Here is a 22,027-nt window from a genome sequence, read left to right on the forward strand (position 1 = left end):
GTTAAAACTAATAGGAAGAACAATGTTTTTAAAGTAATTGATATAGCCCACATTAATGAATTCAGCAGGGAAAAAAAGCACTGAAGCGCTAGCCCTTCAGTATAATGGTAAAGAAACTACAGCAGGTTCAAAGATGATCCATGCACAATGCTAACCAGTGGTGTGATCTGAATCAAAACTCTACCAACACAAACCAATTAAAAGCACCACACTGAACTCCAAACAGGTTTGGGGTTGTTGGTTTTACTGACGGGTTTTTGACATTAAGGGCATGGATATTAGATAGACTATTTCAGAGAATACTGAAAATGCTAATGTAGAACATCACGAGGTATGAAAAGAGGATCAATTCATCACTAACATCAACTCTAAAATGTGCCTTTAACGATTTTGAATAGATAACTCATGGGTGTGAACAGTGGCGCAAATTAAGTCTGAAAATTGGACCATTCTTGGGTGATTTTCAAAGACATTGTGATAAAGAGTTATTTTAATTAGTCAAGACAATCTGCTGCAGCATACAAGGTTAATCCATCCATCATCTTCACACGTATCTGTGGCATTAGAAGCAGCAGGTTGTTTTGTTGCTCTTCAGCACCTTCCTGTTCTATTTTCTGCCACCTTTTCCCCTTCCCTAGGGCAATGCCTAATGTCTGTCTAGGAAATATACAGTAAGGACAGGAGGGGAAAAGGTTCCTTAATTTGCTCCCCTGTCCTTCAAGCCACCATAAATCTAAAGAGGGTCACACTATTCATTTTCTAGATTATCTTTTTATCTCCCTCAGGAAATGACTTTAATAACAGAATGCTGGAATACGTCCCATTCTCGTGATGATTTGATGCAGTATCTGACACTCCCCTCACCTCCACTCTATTTTCTTTACTTCCTCCCTTTCATGCACCCAAAAATGTCTGGTTTAGCAACCCATGAAAAATGGACTCCACAGTTTTGAGTGATTAGCTTTCAGATATATTAATACCATCAAATGTTACAAGTTTCTGACTAAAGGCAAGTAGCTGCACTAAAGAGCACACAGCTAAATATATAGCTACATTTCATAACCTTACCTATAAGACCAAGAGCCAAGGTAAGAATCATGATCCAGTATAAGTTTCCTATAGTAGCAGATCATAAAATACCTTACAATAATCAAAACATTTCAGAAGAGCTAATCAATTTACCATTTTAATGGAAACTGAAAAATTCACATCAGCTCCTCCTTACTACTAGAAAAATCCAGCAATGTGATCACTACAGACCGCAAGAACACAGTGTAGAAAACTCAAAGCAAAAGGAAAATCAAACCTTTACAAACAGATTATGTCTTTCTATCCAGGCATATAAACTATACATTAATTTGATAAACTCACAAATGGCAAGGTATGTTCTGATACTGCTCATTTAGAATGCAGATTTTATGTAGTTAAATCAGATCTCATACTGCTGCAGACGTTTGCTCCCATTGTTAGAGGTTCAGTTCCTCCAACACCACCTTACACGAGCACAATCCAGCAAGAGTAATTAAAATAGGGGAAAAAAATTAATGCAAACTTCCAGTAGCCCAGAGACAGTTATTAATGAAGCTATACCTTTTCTTAATATCAGTGATTTCCTTTAAGAATCTTCAGTCTCAAGCTAGCTAAAGATGAACTCCGCTATTAATGCTCACATTGGTCCTAATGTTCACAATTTCTTATTATGAATCATAATAAGATCATGGTGGGGGGGTTGGAACTAGATGATCTTAAGGTCCTTTCTAACCCAGACTATTCTATAATTCTATGATGGACAAAATTCTGTTCAAAGCTCATCCTTCCAATATCTGCTATTTTCTTAGTAAACAAACTCTAAATGAAGTTGTATCAGCAATATTTGCATGGTATAAAAACAGGTATATAAGGGAAACACCTGACTCAAACATACTCTAAACCATTAAAGTGAAAACAAGAAAACACTCATCCTTCTCTAAAGCTGGATTTTCTTCCCCTGGATGCTCATATGATCAGACGTCCAAATACTTCATGTTCTCACAGAAACATGAAACACACTAAAGTTCTTTTTACAGCTACCATTTTACACATGCTGGGGCTTATGTTTGTGGGTGATGTAATTTGCAGCACATTAATGGGATATCACTAGAATATTCCACTGCTAAATTGAAAAGTAATAGAGTGGAAGAATTCCCATAATACAGAATGTTTAAAACGACCCCATCAGCGCAGCAGTGGCAAAGATTATAAGCTACTCTTTGTGTTCTTGAAAAATATTAAGGCATTCAAAATACCTGTTGCACATTAGCAGTATTTTATCATAACCTTGTAGGACATTAAAAATATCGTATTTGAGTATCTCTGCCTCCACTATATAGAAGAAAACTACCTGACATAGAAAACAGAAGTGTCAGGGGAAAAAAAGGTAAAAAGAAGATCGAATGCTTTCCCACTGTTATCACAAGTTAGCTGACTGACAGTATCAGCTATGAAGAAATGAAACAAAAGATTGGAGTGCATCTGTGTCCTTTCTAGTGCTAAAATAATAACTGCTCAAATGCTGATGCCTCTATTGGGAAACGTACAGGAAAAGGCTGAGGGGATGGGAAGAAGAAGGATGAGTGGGAGGTACAAGAAAAACGGTGGGATTAAAGAAACAAGACAGCAAGAAAGAGGAGAATGCCTTAGGTGAACCTGTCTGAGAACATGCTATCATACGGAACAAACTAAGCAAAACACAGGAGCCCTCCTCCTCCCAAAAATTCCACCTAAATTATTTTAATAACAGCTATTTTGGAAACAGTAAGGTAAATACTAATTTAACATTTGGGTATTTTACAGCTTTTTTACTACCACTATTTTTATTTGATTCAAGTAAGTCACAGGAGAAAGCATCCATGCAGGCATCGCGGATGAGATGCAAGCCTGGAGGAGCTACAAAGACTCTGTGACAAAAGTCAGAAGATTATGTCCTGTAACAAATACTCTGCAAGGATTTTCTAAATGCCCTAAGCACTAGTCAAAGAAATTTGACAGCGAGATCTAAGTTACTGTTCCTTAAGGGGCCCGTAAAGAAGGTGGGAAAAGACCAGTTAGCAGGGCCTACTGTGACAGGGCGAGGGGTGATGGTTTGACACTAAAAATGGGAGATTCAGGCTGGACGTGAGAAAGAAATTCTGTACAATGAGGGTGGTAAAACTCTGGCACAGGTTGCCCAGAGAGGCGGTGGATGAACCATTCCTGGAGACATTCCAGGCCAGGCTGGATGTGGTTCTGGGCAACCTGATCTGGTTGAAGATGTCCCTGCTCATTGCAGGGGGTTGGACTGGATGAGCTTTGAAGGCCCCTTCCAACCCAAACCATTCTATGAGTCTATGACTGTTAATTCCTAATGGGAAATAAACTAACTGAAACAAAAAGAAGCCAGAACAACAGAGAATGTGTAGTTGTATCACCTCACAAAAGCTGGTCTGTGCTCAGTCAGGGCCACCAAGAGTTTCAGAGCATACATTGGTACTGGGTCTGGAGCCATCAAAATGTACTGATACCTGAAAGGGAAAGGGGAAAATAGGTAGCAACACTGAATAAAAGTCAAGAGATGCTTGTTAAAAAGCTGATATTAAAAATACATAATTTTCCATCTCTAAACTTTATAATCGCCACAGTGGAATTGCAACGCTGTTTGGAACTGTACAAAGCAATAAAGGTACAGTATTTGAAAACCAGTATCAGATTCTACTTAAAAGCAGCATTAACAAAAGAACTCATTTTTTTAGAGAGATCTACGATCATAAAATGTAATAATATATCATCATAATTAATGTAACTTACTATTAATACATTAACACTTAATTACTATAATTAATATTGATAATGTTAGTATAATTATATCTATTTCTAAAACGTGTTTTTATCCATAAAATTTATATTGAAGGATTTATAAAACATGCATTTTGTCCATATGATTTATCTAAATTACATATTTTTTATGTATTTAAAAATCTAGTCTTAGAGAGATAAGTAGAAACTGAGCCTCTAAATATTAGGCAGAAGATGTATTGGGTGCTCAAGAAGACCATCAACCAACTTCTACAAGATTAAGCTTTATATTGTTTACATAGTGGTTATTCTCAAAAGGAAATATTTTACTTGTACATCACTTGCTCTGAGCTTTAAGTTTTGTTTCAGATTTCAAAAACCACTGTTTTAACTATAGCGTATTTCCATTCGCCAAGTGGTATGGAACAGAAAATAGTTCAAAACAATGTTTATTAAGAGCTGTGGCAGTGATGATAAAACTACAGTTAAAACATCTATGAAACATTTCACACATCACCTCATGGAAATCTTGGTAAGGGAAAACAGGCTGCTAAGAACCAAACTGGACCTTGCTGTGGCTGCTAACATTCCAGTAATGCCCACCCAGCAAACAGGGCTAGTTTAAGTGTGTTTAATTCAAATTGTGTCTGGATGGCAATAGGATACAATGATGGATGTGAGAATGACATAAGCATAAAAAACCCCCACAAACTCAGCCATGCCAAAACAGTGTCTGATTAAAACAGTGCTACCCAAAACACGTAGAAGTAATAGAACTGGGAGCATGATTCTCTTCATTTGTAAAAGGAAAACCATGAAGAATTGACCAAGTACAAATGAAGGATGGTTTGTGGGAAATGTGGTAGGTTATCATGTTTTGTGCTTCTGCTACATTTTTCCTTTTGTGTGTTCTAATGGGGGAGAGGATGGAATCAAGCAAATAAAGGATTTTCTCCGCACCTTGTGAACCCCTAGTGCTGCTGGATCCCTTCATACCACCTGGGTGCACCTGGCATGTACCCTGTTGTGAGCTAACTCTTCCCTGCATTGAAGATCCCCTCTTCCCCTGCACCAAACCTCAGCATTCTGATTTACATGGGAAGGGAATCTAGAAGGAGATGCAATGCTTTCTGGCCACATATGTGATCTAGACCAGTCTAAGACAAGGAGAGTGATGTAGCCTGTAGAAGCTCCTTCACAGAGGCTGACATTCCTACACAAGCACACAGCCTATGTGCAATGTGTCACGGCAACTATGCATTAGTTTGAATATGCTGCCATAGACTTACAAACCACATTGGAGAAAAGACACAAGTAATGAATTAGAAGTGTTTGTTTTATGTCTTCAGTGATTAAATCTCTTTTACACACAACAGATTTTAGTTCCTGAAAGAAAACTATTTCTCACTGGCAATTAAAAAGTCTCTTTCTTCATAAAAGAAAATACTGAAATGCGTTAGTAGGCCCTGATCCTGGAAGCCCTACATGAGAGCAGTACATATTTCTACCAAGCATTATGAGGCTGTTGGCCTTTTTTTCCCCCATAATCTATGGTTGGTTCTTTTGGTAATCTATGGATGGTTCTTATGGTTCTTTTGAGGCAAGCAAAGATGCTATCAGGTGACTCAAGAGCCAAAAGTCATCTGCTCACGCACAAAATACGGAGTTAGGTCTCCAACATGGTAAGTCCCAATAGTAATAATAAATGAATCAGCCATTCCAGCTCAAAAATGTGATACTTGCTTGTTTATGAATGTGAAACTATGCTTCTTTTACTATAAACACGTCAAACCTTCCCTACACAGGGTCCACTTTAAACAATTTTAAGCCTTCTATGTATGACATTTTAAAGAGACTTCTTATTGTGCAGACTTAGCATCCTAATTCCTTAAGGTTTAATAAGAACCAGACTCACTTTATTTCCTTTTACCTGAAACTCTTTTCTCCTCTCCCTAAAAAACAGTACCAGTAAAGCATATTTGTAAGGGAAAGTGCACTGATTAATCAAACCAAATACCACCTGTGCAAACACAGATTACTAAAGTCAACGTCTTGGCAATTAATATCAGCACACTGCCTGAATAAAGGCCATTAGGCGCTATAAATATATGAATCTCTTCTGAAGGAAAATATTCTGTGCTTGAGATACCTTGTTAAATTAATGAGTTCCTTCAATGATTTCCCTGCCACTTCAAAACACAAGCTAATTTAGCAACAGCAGTTTTAGAGAGCATCTTATAAGGGATCTATAAACTCTCAGTACTACACTGCAAGGAGTTATTTTGCCAATCTTCTCTATAAGCAACCATGACAAGAACTAGACCTGGGGATATGGTTACTCTTAAGCTCCTAAGAGAGACTGAACATTTTATCTACAAATTATATCAAGTATCCTGGACTTCCTACTTGCAGAACTGGCTTGGCAGTCTACTGTGAACAAGCTAGACAATCTTTCAAATGAAATATAACTATATTTACACAATCCTTTCCTTTTGCAGTTTCTGACTCAAATGTCAATTTATATATAACTTGGGATATTACAAATTAAAAAGAGCTGATAGGTCAATGTCTGATAAAAAATCTGGACATGTAACAAAGCATTTGCCTTCTACTCTTTTTATAGCTGAAAGTTTCATTTTAGTTATGAAAAGCTCAGAAAACTGAAATTTAATAACGCTACATGATAATAACACCTCCATTTGATCAAAATTCTATGAAGAAGTTAACTTTCTGATTTACAAATGCACAAATGTTTAATGGAAGCATCACTTTACCAATGATGCTAAAGATGAGGAAAAAAAAGTAACCACTGAATTCCTGCATTTATCTCAAAATGAAGACTGTATTTCAATGCACAGTGCCCAAAACTCTATTTCCTGGCTAAGTTTTACATTTGAACAAATTAACTTGTGGAAGATATTTATAGGAATGAATTACAGAGACAAATGATAATCATTATAACCTTTGTTAGAACATTACATGTTAAACCCAGCTGTCCCTCTCTTCCATACTCAACAGCTTTCAGTAACAGAATCAAAAGGTTGAAACACCTACTTCTCCACACAGACTGCCCATGAACAAACAGCCATTGCCTCTCACCTTTTGACTGTCCTCCAGCCAAGTCACACTCTGTCCCATCCTTTGTCCAGCAACAGAAAAACTAAACAACATCAGCAAACACCTCTTCAACCTCCAAATACAAGCCAGTTGCCTCTTCACTTTCTATCTCAGAGTTTTCAAGTAATTCATACTTCACGGAAGAGAGCTTTACATTATCTTTATAAGTAGGTTACATTGAATCTAAGGCCTCCCTTCTCTTTAGATTTAGGCCAAATCTCTTTGCATTCTTCTTCTGAGAACAATAGAGAGTGTATCTGGATTCATCAATATTTTCTTGCCCATAACTAGAACACTGGTGAACAAAACTTACCTTTCTGGTCTTTTTATAGACCAAAGCATCTGCTTGGTCTTTCCTTAGTTTCTTTTTAAGTCTTGTTCCAACTGAATTTTAAGGGTTTTTTTTTTTCCCCAGAAAACCCTCTTCTGGCTTTTTGTTCCCTCTGTGCCCTTTTGCATTAATTACCTATTCTCCACAGGTGAACATACTTAGTAGGGGCTAGCTCAACCCACAGGTTCAATTAATGTATTAAACATGCAGACACCACTTAACTCTTTCTGAACCACTAAAAGATTTACATACTGTTTTACTCTCCTCCTAAGCTAGAGAAAAAATGTTTATACTGAGTTCCAATCTATTCCAAATATCATAAACTTTAGTATTTTCTTGAGATAAACTCAAATAGTTTTCCAAATAAAAGTATCACCATCTTTATCGGTGAGATAAAGAAACTCACTCAGAAAATATTTAAAACCTGGAATGAAGATTCTGAGTTGCTGCAAGACCCTTTTCAATACATCTGTAATGCAATACATGCAAAGATAGCACAGGTGAAGTCCCTAAAAAGGATCATATTTAGTTTCGGACCGAAAAGCCCTCCTACTCAATTGAGCTAATTATACTGGAGATAGGAGTGTATTGCCTGTTCTCCTTCTAGTTTGTAATCAGCATGATGTATTAATCTTGCGTTCATGCTTTCCTTCCCTCTACTCACAGATGTTATTAGCTCACAGTATGTATGCGTGTAACACAGAAAGCTTGTCTTTATGCTCACCTGCAATGAATTTGAAATGACAGGCCTCATTTGATGACAAACCACATAAATGAAGTTCCAAGCCACACCTGGCCCACAGGCTGTAGTTTTCATCTACTCTTCTGGAGGGTTTTTCTGTTGCTTAGGACAGCAGTAAAAGACAGCAATCCAGAGGCAATAACCCATGGGTGGATCATGGAGGACTAACCCATCCTATTTATTATCCTTTGTCAAAAGTTATATGCCATTCCCTATGCTTTCAGAACATTTTCCATGAGGACACAATATCCCAAATAGACAAAATAATGTTGCTGTTACAATGTTGTCACTTTATTAGCAGAACAAAGAGAAGTATTTAAAACACATCCCAAAGCTAGATGAAATTTGTTTCACTCCAAGAGCAGCCAGAGGCACAGTATCGGAAGTGAGCGTTGCACAAAGTTGTGTTTGTGTTGTATATACAAAGTACTAAATAAACCTAGGAGAGAAACATTGGGCAGAGAACTCTGGCAGCAATTAATTGCTATTCCTCTTTTCATTTTGTTATTTAAACATAAAGAGAGTAGTTAAAACAAATATGCTGTCAAAATGGATTGAGTATCAAGTTATTCCCCATCACAGAAGCAATATTATACTTACTGAGGCAGCAATGAATCTCTAATGAGAGACAGAAGCTTGCTGTTGGAGTCAAGGCTCTCCCCTTTCTCCTCAGCCATGACCTCGTCGTTTAAAAGCAGTGATGTGGTTTCTGCGAGCAACCGCAAGCTGAAGAGTCTCCATTCCACTTGAAAAGAAAGGTGCCAAGAATGTGACCACACTGAAGTCTAATGAAAACAAAATGTGGAATTCATGGAAACTGTAGCTGATGCACCTATCTACTTACCATTCTGACTGTGGACCAGAGAAACTAGTGGTGGAAGGATACAGTCTTCAACCTAAAACAGAGAATTAGAAAGAGCTGGCTTAGATTATTCACAGGGAAAAAACACAGAACAGAGATACATTATATTATCTACATTTATTCCACTGCTACAGCCCTTAATCAAAGAGATGAATAATCACGGAAATGCATCTATAATTACACTTACAAAGCCACAAAGTTCACTTTTCTCTGGTAAACTGCCATGAAGTTACAGATACTAACGCATTTTTATCTAGAAAACTACAATTACTTTGGTATAATTCATTGAGAGTGAATTTTAATTTAAAATATAGAACTCAGTGCAGATATATTAAGAAAAAAGAGTATTATAATATCTATTAATCCTGATGCTTTAATCCATGAACTAACCATTGAATAGAGTTCAGAAAACATGTCCTAAAACAAACCTGCATCGTACTAAAATACATCAGGAAAGATGCACTACCTCTAATGAAATATCCTTAAGCTTTAATAGAGACTTCATGAAAATTTAACTTCTTCCACTCTGATAATACAGAGTCTTCCATTAAAATTTAAATATACAGACTTAAAATTTAAATATGAAATGAAAAAAACAACCCCAAAACAGTCAACTATTTACTGTCCATGAGTGTGTTGCTACCCTAACCCAATCATCTGTCACAGAACTAGTCAGCTTAGTTCCATCTGAAATCAACTTATGGCAAACCTTGCTACAAGTCAGTTTTATACATCTAATATTATAAAAGTAATGTATTATTAGTATTCTCTATAAAGAGAATTAATTGCTAAGTCTTAAGTCACTGGTAAAATATAACTTATTTAGACAGGACATCCTTTGGTTTTGGGGAGAGAATGGGCGGGCAGCCCTAAAACTTTGAAGTAAGCATCATGGATACACTGCTTCTTGGATTTACTTATACAAATAAAATTACTGTGCAGGTTCTCACTACATCATGGACAGGATTTGGTGTAACAAAACTGTGTTATAATCCTCCATGCATTTTCTTTCAGTGATTAATGCTAGAAGGTGGAATTCCCAGATTGCTGCAGCTGCTATTACGAAACATCTATAGAAGCTGAAAGTATGTACGAAAAGGGGTCATTGAATGAAGTTAGCATTACTTCTTTGCTCGCTGGTGGTCTCTGTTAAATCAATCTCTGACATTAATGGATTCATTTAGTCTTTTCTCTCTTCTGAAAACCCTACCAAAAATTGTCTTTGTTACATACTTTCAATAAAAAAGGTAAAGGACTGCTTGAGGTATAGAAGTAAAACTACTCCTGCAAGTACAAATAGCCTTTACACCTACATAGATAATAACATATATCTTGTTCCTGACAACTGGAAATGAGTAGAAAAAGAGTAGGAAAAACAGACCAAGCATAAAGCACAAATCTAGTTTCTAGTAAAGTAATTCTTGTGTTAAGAAGTTTCCTAATCTGATGCTGAAGCTGTATTTTTGCATTTAATAGTGCTTGCTAGCCTTTTCTCCTATATATTTGTCCAATCCTATCTTAAATGTACTAGTACTTTTAGCATGTGCAATGCCTACAGCACTGAATTCTACAATTCAATTAGGCTGTATGAAAAGACACCTCCTTGTTCAGTTTAAAGCAGCTAACTTGATATCCACTTGATCTTGTTTTATGTAAACCACAAATAATTATTGCCAATTAGTCTTTCCCATGCCATTCGTAATTCTGTACTCTCAAGTCTTCAGTTTCCAAGCTGAAGTTTTTATCCTTCAGTCCCTCCTCACTTCACTGAGCTGCACTTTCTCTTGTAAAGCTTCATTTCCTTTGAGAGTGACCACAACTGCATTCAATATTCAATGCTTGAGGCACCATGGACTTACTAGGGTGTAGTGATGTTCTCTGCTTTGCTGCCTGATCTTTTCCCAGTCATTTCTAATAATCTCATCTTTCTGATTACTGCTGAGTATAAAGCTATCATTTTCATAGAAAAATTATGCTCACAGATCCCCAGAACAGTTAAAATAGTTTACAGCTTGACACTGCATATGCACAGTTGGAATGATTTTCCCCATGTGTGTCACTTGACATTTATCGGTATTGAATTATATGTCATTATATTGTCCTTTCACTCAGTACCTTGAAACCTTCTGCAACTCTTCTGTCAGTTTTAATTTTCACTACTGTGAATAATTTCATGTCATCAGTCAGCTCTGTCACCTACATATTCATTCCCTTTTCTGGATTGGTTATAAATAGTACACGTTGCAACACAGATCTTTGTGAGGCGCAATTCTTAATATACCTACACTTTTTAAACTCCTCTCTATTCTGTACTTCATACATTTTACCCAGTTAGAAGGAGTTGCTCTGTCAGGGGGGAAGAGGAAGAGGCCACTGATGGATTTGAAGACTCTTTGCTGCATGAGTTTGTCAAAAACACTTTGGAAATTCAAGTATACTGTCCAAGAGCAGAACGTCTGTCTCCGTAACATCCACTGATTACTATTGAGGGGCAGTGCCCAGCAAAAGCTGTACTCACTTTTCTACAGTATCATATAACTTACAAAAATCAGATCTTTTGAAAACAAGGCATAATTCTGAGACAAATTCTTACACAAAGCCTGTATGTTACTTTAACCCACAAAAGAGAGACACAAGCCATGGTTTCAGAGTATTCACCAGCTATTAGAAGGGGTTTGAAAGACAACTATACCTTCAGTCCTTCTCTGCTTGTCTCCACTGTTCAGGAGATGTCAGAAACAAAGCCTGCATCTTAAATACGTGCCTGCTTTGTTAGAAAGGAGCAAGCATTGCCTCAGCTTTACTTTACCTCCCCAAGCCGAGTCCAAGCTTCACAAGTGCCCACTAAAAAGCAGTTGTAACACTGCAAGGGCTCAGTGGAAGGATCCAAAACAGCAAATCCCTATCGAGCCAAGGTATCCCCAAAATGGTGATGGAGAACCAAACTTCCATTCACTTGTGCTAGCTGGCACGGATGTATTCAGCTACTCAACATATACATGCAACTATCATGTATTAATGAACTAGCATATAAGCAAAGTAAACCTACTTGTTATCCCCTGCAATTTATGCTATGCCTGTATGGATCGCTTAACAGCCTTCTCAAGGCCACATAACTTATCTTTATACAGCTAACATTCCCAACCTAAAAAAAAATCTCTCCCTTGATTAAAACTGAGTTTTAAGAGCTCTCCCAATCGATGCTTAAGGCCAAAGTCTTCACATTTGGTATCACACTGGGCAGAAAGAAGTAGTAAGCAGGCTTAAAGTCTGCTCCAATATCGGTTGTGAACAACCCTGTTCTCAAGTGAAAATCAGACCCCAGAATTAAACTTACATAAAGAAACTATGCCATCCATTCCATGCAGCTATCATATCCAAAGCCCATTCATTTATTCCAGAGATTTTTCTAGAGATAATCTGGTTCTTCTCAATGACAAATATGTTCTCCTTATCCACTATTCAAAGGAGAACACAACAAAGCAAAGACCAGCAGCTCCCAAACCCTTTTTCCAGTCACATATAAGACCCATAACATCCAACATCACTTTGACATTTATTCTCATTAAAACTCCACAAAGTCATTGCTGGAAGTGACCACGGAATTAAGATCATGCTGCCTTCATATTCCTTAAAGAATCTGCTGGAGGCACAGCATGCTCCTCAATGTTTTAATATTGCCAGTAATCTCTCAGAATGTCATAGAAAAAGAAATAATCTAATACATGTTAGAATGAATTTGGGAGAAGGATGACATTTCTGTAATTTTGGGGGGAGGTCTTCAGAACCTCAGCATCTTCACTGAGATGCTGGGTTTTTTCCCTTCTGGGAAGAGACAGCACTGATCAACTGACTCTATATGTCAATTAGTGCAGAACTGGTTTCACACACAAAGTCTCCTGTCATGTGGATTAGCCTAATGGACAGAGAGCCACACAGGGTGTAGAATTTCAATCTGCTTCAAAAGGGGAAGCAACTGAGGAAATGCTCTACAAGATGTTTATACAGTCATATCCTACACTGACAAAATTAAGGTGTCAGTGGTTAGATCAGAAGAGCCTGTGGATGAAGAACACCACTGACGCTCAACCAAGAAAAGACGAAAATGAGCAGAAAAAAAAGCACTTACAGAAGTTTCTATTCTTCCGTTGCCATCTTTGGTGAAAATAGCTCTTACATTGTCAACCAGTAGATTTCCATGTCATACTGCTTTTCCCTTGACTTCCCATCAAGCAACCCATCATGCTCAGCGTGCTTTTATTTTAGCTGGTTTTAAAAGTAAGTTTTAAAACCTTGAGGAGGACAATCATTGCTGACAGCTTCTGGCTCAACTAGAGAACTTTCAGGCTTTGAGTAAAAGATCATCTATGCAGTGTACAGATCACTTTTGAGAGCTAGTTAGAGTATAGAAAGGACTCCCACAGGAACTGCCTGCCATCATGAACCTCATCACTGTTCAAAGTGCTTTGAATCAGCATAACTCCTTTTTCAGGCAAATAAATATACTTAATAGAGACAAAAATACAGATGATACAGTCAGCACAGAATTCTTCAAGCTAATTATATCTAAATCTTTATCAAAATTTGAAAATAAATATTATTATAACATTTATTATCTTAATTAAATAAGTATTTTTGCATTTTAGGTACATGAAAGAAGTAGGCAGTTGGACTTGGGTGAGTTTAAGAAACCAGGAGTTACATCCCACTCCAATCTACAGACTCTTCCTGGTGGCCCTCATCATCAGATCTGCATACCTGAAAATCCACAGTTTTGCCAAAATTTGCCAAGTCACCCTTACCATTCATCTTTCCTCTGTATCTTGTAAAAATGCACTCAACTGTATGCAGATGAAATTGCTGCTCACTACTGGCTTTCATTTGAGCACTTTCAATTAATTTCCCTTGACGTTATCACAGTCAGCAATACACAATACAGCCAGTCCCCACAGAAATGAATCTCCTCAATAACTGACTTCAAGTTGATGGTAATCAGAAATTTGATCACAAAACATCCATTTATTCAATTTTGTTCAGGACACAAAGGCAACTCAAACATGAACTAAAAACCAGAACAAGAAATTCTTTTCTTCTCAAAGAAGAAACTAACCTGAAACATTGCTCTTGGATTCTTATTAACTTACACAATTTCCATTGCAGCTAAAGCCAAAACCAGAGCCAAACTAAAAAACTCACCAGTTCTGCTTGCTCTATATAACCTCACAGAATCATAGAATCCCGGACTGGTTTGTGTTGGAAAGGACCTTAAGATCATCCAGTTCCAACCCCCTGCCACGGGCAGCGACACCTCCACTAGAGCAAGTTGCTCCAAGCCCCTGTGTCCAGCCTGGCTTTGAACACTGCCAGGGATGGGGCAGCCACAGCTTCTCTGGGCACCCTGTGCCAGCGCCTCAGCACCCTCACAGGGAAGAGCTTCTGCCTTAGATCTAACCTGAACTTCCCCTGTTTCAGTTCGAACCCATCACCCCTTGTCCTATCACTACAGTCCCCGATGAAGAGTAACTTTTTTATTAATTTCATTACATTCTATTAGAAATGCATTTAATTCCTGATTGGAGACTTTAAAGCAATGTCACAGTTGCAGTGAAAAAGAAAGTGCATCCTCTCGAGAGGATGGCTTGGGCCTTCCCCTCACCCCCTCCATAAAGTGCTGTTTATAACCAACTTTGTCTAAATGAGCAATCCAGGCTTTAGAGATCAGCCCAGGATACACACTTCTCTCCAATAAGAGAATTTCCTATTAACCACTGTTACACTTAAATATCGATCTGGAAGCTCAAACATGTCTTGCTTCCACTTTTCAAGAAAGCACCAAGATTCTCTGGGCGCTGACATTTCTATTCATAGATTCCAGTCATGCCCAGCAAGCAGCAATTAGAAGATCTCCCTTGAGTAACTGCAATTCTAAAAATGGTCTGTATGCATCATAGAAGATGAAGTACCACTTTCCTCTTAAGTAATGTATGCTGTGCATTCGAGTATAATTAGCACACTAGACTTCATAAATAGTATTAAACTAATTACTGTTTGCACCACTAGTGGCAGATGTGCTTAGAGGTTATTAATTACAGTGGACAATTTCCCTAATTTTACATACCAAATACAGACAATTTCTCCACTTTGTGTCTGAGTGGCTTGTGCTGAGTGTCAGGAGGGCTCTTTTACATTAGGAAGAACTGTTATTTATGAAAATAAGGCAAGTAATAGATTTTGTCAAAAAATATAACTTATTCATTGACAAAGTAATTAATAATTACTTCTATTTAATACATTTCTCTATATTCCTATTCTGAATCAGGGAAACTATTCTACAAAAGTGGTACGTGTCCTATATTTATAAGCATTGGACAGGCAGGAAGTTTTATCTCTGGCTACCTAAGGTTAACTGATTTGCTCAGATGGATTTTAAACAAACATCTAAACTTCTCAATGTATGTGATGAAGTAAACTGTTCCTCAGAAATGTAGGTACTTAAATAGAAGTCACCTACTGCTACTTAAAAGACAGTGGGACAATCATTCCCTGGCTTCAATATAATGTTCTGCTGAATGTGGGGATGGGAGCAGGGGAAGAAGAGTTGTGAAAGGGAGATGTCTCCTTGCAGTTATTTTTCCTGGGAGAACCCATCAGACCATTAAATAGCTATGGGAGTTTTATTTAATGTGCTGAAACAAGGTATTGCAATCTCAGCAAATGCTGATGGGCCTCCATAAAACATGGTACAATTTCTGTCAGTATAAGACACACTGATAACCCACAGAAGTAAAACAATTACTTTTAGAAATGTACAATCATAATACAGTGTTTTGCGGGCTGACAGGCATTGTAGGGAGGTATCAATAGGCATTTATACCTCACCTACATTTGCATTTCTTTTCTAGAACATCATTTGCCATATAACTTTAAAGTGAATTGAACTGTCAGTTCTGTACTATCTCCCCTCTGGCTATTAACTGGTAACATTTTTGTGCATGAAGACCAGTTTCTTGTATACCGCTCTTGTGTGAGCATAAATGAAAAGAAACATTAAGCTTATTTAAATACCAGTTTATATTTTCACTTATTAAGAGCTCAAATACTCAACTAACATATACAAAACAGGATCCAACTCCTAAAAAACCTTAATTTCTAAGATTACCCACAACCCCTAAAATCACACTTTCCTATGTATTACAGTTTGCTAATGCCTTTCTTGATTTAAGAGATTTGAGTATTCCCTTAACCTAATTCCAATACAAACACATAAATTTCAGGTTTAATTAAACGTTCACCCCAGTAACTATGGTGGGTTAACCTTCTGGTGGGAATTCTGTTGCAAAACCACATTAATACAGGTTACAAGTTGTCCAACACTGATGCAAACGCTCTGACCTCCTGATTTGCTGACAACTGTTTCACAACGTAATTGTTCTGCCTTCAGCTCACAGTAAAATCATTTAACCAAAAGCTTCACAGAAAACAAATGTTAGTGATGTAAGAAGCTTACAGTATGTGGGATTGTATGTAATGCAAGTTTTAGCAAGCAATCTGTTATACAAGCAACAAAACACCATTAAGTGTTACTGATGATCTCATCAGGAGGGGTATTGATGGAAAAGGATGATCAACCCTCAGAGGTGATCTTTCCAAGCTATGAGGCTGAAGAAAAGCTTCCAGAACCATGTGTTGTAAATCTGCATGGAAATCATTTTAAGACCTGCTATTTCTAAACTTCAAGCCCTTTTTATTCTCCCTCTAACTTATCAATTAAATACAGTAAACTGAGTCAGAATCATAGAATAGTTAGGGTTGGAAAGGACCTTAAGATCATCCAGTTCCAACCCCCCTGCCATGGGCAGGGACACCTCACACCAAACCATGTCACCCAAGGCCTCTTCCAACCTGGCCTTGAACACTGCCAGGGACGGAGCATTCACAACCTCCCTGGGCAACCCATTCCAGTGCCTCACCTCCCTAACAGTAAAAAACTTCTTCCTTATATCCAATCTAAACTTCCCCTGTTTCAGTTTTAACCCATCATCCCTTGTCCTGTCACTACAGTCCCTAATGAAGAGTCCCTCCCCAGCATCCCTGCTTTGAAAATTAAACCTCTCTATAAAGAATAACAGATTTTACTGTCAAATAGACCCACACTACATTTTAAGCCATATTACACAGTTTCTGTATTTTCAATACATTCTGTTTATCCATGGAATTAGGCCTATTACCCTGCAAATCCTTATTTGTTGCCAGACTTACAGTCAAGCGATGGGCTGTCAACAAGACAGGATGCTGCGTTACTGCTTCCAAGGTGGATAAAGTAGTTTTAATGAATTCTTCTGATGCAGCTTGTCCTATTGGTAAAAAAAAATCATTGTACTTCTTTATAAAATGCAACAGTTAGAATGTCTGCATGTAAAAGTACTGCAGTATCATCAGTTGCCTTACCTATTGCTCCATCCAAGTTTGTTTCTCCTGAATCTATCGATCTGATCAAATTCTACAGAAGAAGCAGCATTTATGTTAAAACACTTTAGAAACCAAAATAATCACTGAATAATTACAACATTTAGTTCTTTACGGAACTAACATAAGGAAACACTATCATAATAAGGAAACATAAGGAAACACTATCATAATAATTAAGACCTGAAGGAAACACTATCATAATAAGGAAACACTATCATAATAATTAAGACCTGAAAGACTAAGAGAATCAATGATCTAGCCTCTGTAATGTGATTTTGCAAGTCTCTAATGCTGCTGGACACTTAAATGTAGACTACAGTAAGAACTATTACTCATGGTAACATTTCCAGCTAAAGAAACAGCAATTAAATGTCTGTCATTAACAGAAAACTGTAATTTGTTTGATGACTATGAACTACCTTGGACATGGCTATGTTAAAATAACTCACAAAGACCAAAGACCCTTCAGAAAATGCAATTTTCTGTTATTTATACCATCTTTTTGATCTCTGTGCATACTACACACACTATGGCTACAATTACACGCCAGAGAAGATACAAAAATGCATTTTGAGGAACAGGGATAAATATTCATAATTTGGGTTAAATAAATAGACCTTGTATTCTTTTGCCTTTTAATCCTGATTTCTGCCTTTTCCTTTCATTTCTATGCACAGCTGTTTATGTCACAGGGATGCAAAAGACATTAACATTTGCTAAGGAAGGAAAAGGATCTCAGTGTAATCGACAGTATGCTCTTTTTTACCAATGAAGTATTTAATACACAGCAAATTTACCATGGACAAACATTTTTCTCATTTTCAATTTGCACCACATATCTATTTATTTGTATGATGTAAAGCATTAAGAAAATTATGCTTGTCTTATATTTCCCTATCAATTCAACTTTTGTTGTTATATAGGAAGTTTGCAGATGTGTCTAGGTGGGTTATCTTTTTCTCAGTATGTAAGAAACACCTGAAAGACTCTTCTCTAATTAAAAATACAGTTAGAAACTAATTCTATATTTCATAATTGAAATACATCTCAGAGGCAGTCATAAAAGCCAACTGCTTCTATAAAAATAAATGTCATGTTACCTTCCTGACCATTTGAAGGAAAACACTTGTTATTACCTAAGTAACTTGTTTTGGAAGAGAGTGAATTATTTTGCTGATTTAAGACAACTTCACACTTAACCATAGTCTCAAGACCAATTTGGAAAGATCAATATAGTTGGTGCAAAAAATGTTCTGGCTACTAATGCTTATTTCCTTAATTCTGTATGAGAGACACAAGAAGATGTATTGATACAAAACAACAGCTAGCTGGGTGTTTTTAAGCAACGGAGCGGAATGGTATGTGTATTCTGCTACAGGTGAGCCTGTGCCCTATGCACTTCACTAGGAGCCTACTATTAGCTGTGCCTCTGGGGCACCTAACTATACCTCTGTGTAGTTCTATTGCAAGCTGAAAACATGAAAGCACTATCCTGAGTCCCTCTCAATTTCTTTGCACAACACAACTGAAAATTACAGATGATGGAAATAACTTCAAAGCAGCAAGGAAAAAAAAGCACAACAATCTCAATGAACAACAGCTACAGGAAAATTTCTCTTTTCCTTCCAGATCCTAATCCCCTAATAATTTCTTATTGTCAAGAGCAAGATTTTTGAATAAATCAGAAAAGGACGAAAGAAAGGAAGACTGACTTGCTAAAGTCTTAGAGGTCTCAATTGTAGCACGCTACCCTGAAAAAGTACAAACTCATGATCAAATGTCCCTTTCTAGATATCAGTGGGAATGTTGTTAAACACAGTATTTCAGAGCATACAGTTGCCTGACAGAATGGATAGTTAGTCTTCCAGAATTAATTCTATTAGTCATGTCATAACACAGTTATAGAAAATGGATTCAAATTTGATATTAATTTTTCAGATATATTACTTTTCATGCAGATATATTCCCTTTTTCACACATAAATTGAAATAGCGTATGTAAGCTCCTGAACTGTCTTGTTCAATGGACACAGAAGGCTGGATCAATGGCTGTGGCCAATGGGATGAGGTTCAACAACGCAAAGTGCTGCACTTGGTCTGGCACTTGGGCACAACCACCCCATGCAATGCTCCAAGCTTGGGCTGAAAACTGCTCATGGGAAAGGCCCTGGGGGTGCTGACTGATGGAGCTGAACATGAGCAGCTTGTGCCCAGGCAGCCAAGAAACCCCCAGCATCCTGGCCTGGATCAGCACCAGTGCGGCAGCAGGGCCAGGGCAGGGATTGTGTCCCTGTGCTGGGCACTGGTGAGGCTGCACCTCAAATCCTGTGTTCAGTTCTGGGCCCCTCACTGCAAGAGAGACATTGAGGGGCTGGAGGAGGGCCAGAGAAGGGCAATGGAGCTGGTGCAGGGCCTGGAGCACAAGTGTGATGGGGAACGGCTGAGGGACCTGGGGGGTTCAGTCTGGAGAAGAGAAGGCTCAGGGGGGACCTGATGGCTCCCTACAAGTGCCTGACAGGAGGTTGGAGTGAGGTGGGGTCGGTCTCTGCTCCCAAGGAACAAGGGACAGGACAAGAGGAAACGGCCTCAAGCTGCACCAGGGCAGGTTTAGATGGAGCTGAGGAACAATTCCTTCCCCAGAGGGTGCTCAGGCATTGGAACAGGCTGCCCAGGGCAGGGCTGCAGTCACTGTCCCTGCAAGTGTTCACACTGGGTGGAGACGAGGCCTCAGTGCCATGGGTTAGTGGTGGCCTTGGAGTGCTGGGAACGGTTCGACTGGATGAGCCTGAAGGGCTTTTCCAACCTGGTTGCTTCTGTGGTTCTATGATTCTAAGATGGAGGAAATATTCATTAAAGCAATCTTCTCCTCCCTGATCTGTAACAAAAGCTGTTCTAGTATAAATAGCCTGAATTCCTCAGTCAGTAGTTCATGCAAACTGGAGTAACAAACATCAAAATAAAACTTACATGGTACCTGCTCTGCTGTACCTATATTGGTGACAAAGAATTTCACTTGCTAGAAGGTTGATCGGAAACCATTCATAAATCTACAGCATAGTTACATATGCTTCAAGGAGGGGAAGGGCTTTGCAATCCAACATTGGCAGCTGAAAAACGTTTTTACTCATCCTAATGCTAACTTCTATGCGAATATTTTAGTAGATCCAAATTAAACCCGTATTTTCTTGGAATCAAGAGGCAAAGGAGAAAGATAAGTGAATGTGAACAGTAAACTTTAAGCTAGCTGCTTGTGGTGAAGCATTTCTTCATGCTGTTGTGGAAGTAAATACACATTTGGCACTTAGGAATCCATATACTTAAAAGTATTAGCTTAACCCTGATATACAATTTTAGAATTTGCTTTTTTTCCTCATTCAGCAGAAACAACTGTTTTCCCATGAGGAAACTGCATTACAATAGTAATACTGCATTTTTGCTATCCCATGGCACAGTTAATTTTCTATTGCTAATGTCATAAATAGGTTGTAGACAATAGCATGAGACAAACAGCTCTGTGGCTTACACTACTCAGCTTCTCATCAACTAAATACAGTGTAAAAGTATAATGAGGAAAAAAGTGACAAAAGGAAAGAATTTCTAAAAATATAGATTAGATTATAATTTATCTTCCATTTCTACTCACAAAAATTAGCATAAAGTTCTACAAAAAATAGTCTGTGTCATTCAGAACTAAACTTTTCTATTCTGAAATAATGCACACAGGAAATTCTGTTTGTTAGACATGTGCAGAGTTTTTCTATACTTGAACACCAGACAGAGCATTTTCCCTTTGACCAAATAGATCACTACTGAAAATCTTTTCTAATACACAGTTTTTAATATAATCAAAGCTTAAATTTTATATTCAGAATCAAGTTTTCTCTCAAATTCATAAATTTAATGGAACTTTATTACATTAAGATTTAATGTAATTTAGTTACATTAAAATAGTTCCCCCAACGTTATGTGTATGTGTATTTTGTACACAAGATTTAACTTAGACAGCTATACTCACAAGTAAGGTCCCATAGTCGAAAAGAAACTCCTCTGTGACTATCTGGTGACGAAATATCTGTTTGGATTTAGCAAAAGTTGAAAAAAAAAAAACCAACACAATGCATTAAATGTGCATCTTATGACCAGAATAAGTAAAACCTCTATTTCACAGTCATGATAAAAATAAGAGGTCAAAATACGTATTTGCTTCTATCATTGGAGCTGTCTTGTAATGTGCTAAAACAAGGCTTACATCTTCAATGCTGTGGTACAGCTGGAATACTCAAAATATCCAAAAATGAATAAAAGCTCTATTTTATCCATTCTGATCATGACCAGCAGAAATCAGGTTTTGGGAAACTGCAAGAATTTGTCCTGTGTTTAACCATTTTTGGAAGAAAGATCTACCTGGGATGTCACAAGATGCAGCACTACAGGCATCATAGGAAGGCACATCTTCAGCTGTTTGGCCTGAACTGTTGATGGGTGTTTCCGTCCAGAGACATTCGTTAAGGCACTGAGAATGTCACCTACAGAAAATAACATTTGAGACTGATCTGATGCAATTGCTTTACTAAACAATAGCAAATGACATATAAAACAGCTCTATTCCAGTATCCTCTGTTCAGTCCGGTCCCCTTCCTCTTCCTGAAGGTAATGCTCATGTGACTGCGTGATAAACCAGGCTGATCCAGCACTTT

At 37.7% G+C, this 22,027-nt stretch overlaps 1 protein-coding gene across 1 annotated transcript in view; it reads right to left on the bottom strand.

Annotated features, from left to right (window-relative positions):
• Window positions 1-22,027, bottom strand: part of ULK4 (unc-51 like kinase 4) — a 185,473-nt gene that overhangs the window by 106,835 nt on the left and 56,611 nt on the right. Inside the window, exons 24-30 of the mRNA XM_061373135.1 lie at window positions 21,735-21,856; window positions 21,346-21,402; window positions 17,311-17,362; window positions 17,122-17,216; window positions 8,845-8,896; window positions 8,601-8,745; window positions 3,447-3,539 (exon numbers count right to left, since the gene is read on the bottom strand). Coding sequence (XP_061229119.1) covers window positions 3,447-3,539; window positions 8,601-8,745; window positions 8,845-8,896; window positions 17,122-17,216; window positions 17,311-17,362; window positions 21,346-21,402; window positions 21,735-21,856 — 616 coding nt within the window. The remainder of the gene's footprint in view (window positions 1-3,446; window positions 3,540-8,600; window positions 8,746-8,844; window positions 8,897-17,121; window positions 17,217-17,310; window positions 17,363-21,345; window positions 21,403-21,734; window positions 21,857-22,027) is intronic.

Source organism: Neopsephotus bourkii, unplaced genomic scaffold, assembly GCF_033783945.1.
Source record: "Neopsephotus bourkii isolate Nb327-2 ecotype Australia unplaced genomic scaffold, CSIRO-AGI_Nbou_v1 NB_1629, whole genome shotgun sequence".
Taxonomy (NCBI): Eukaryota; Metazoa; Chordata; class Aves; order Psittaciformes; family Psittacidae; genus Neopsephotus; species Neopsephotus bourkii.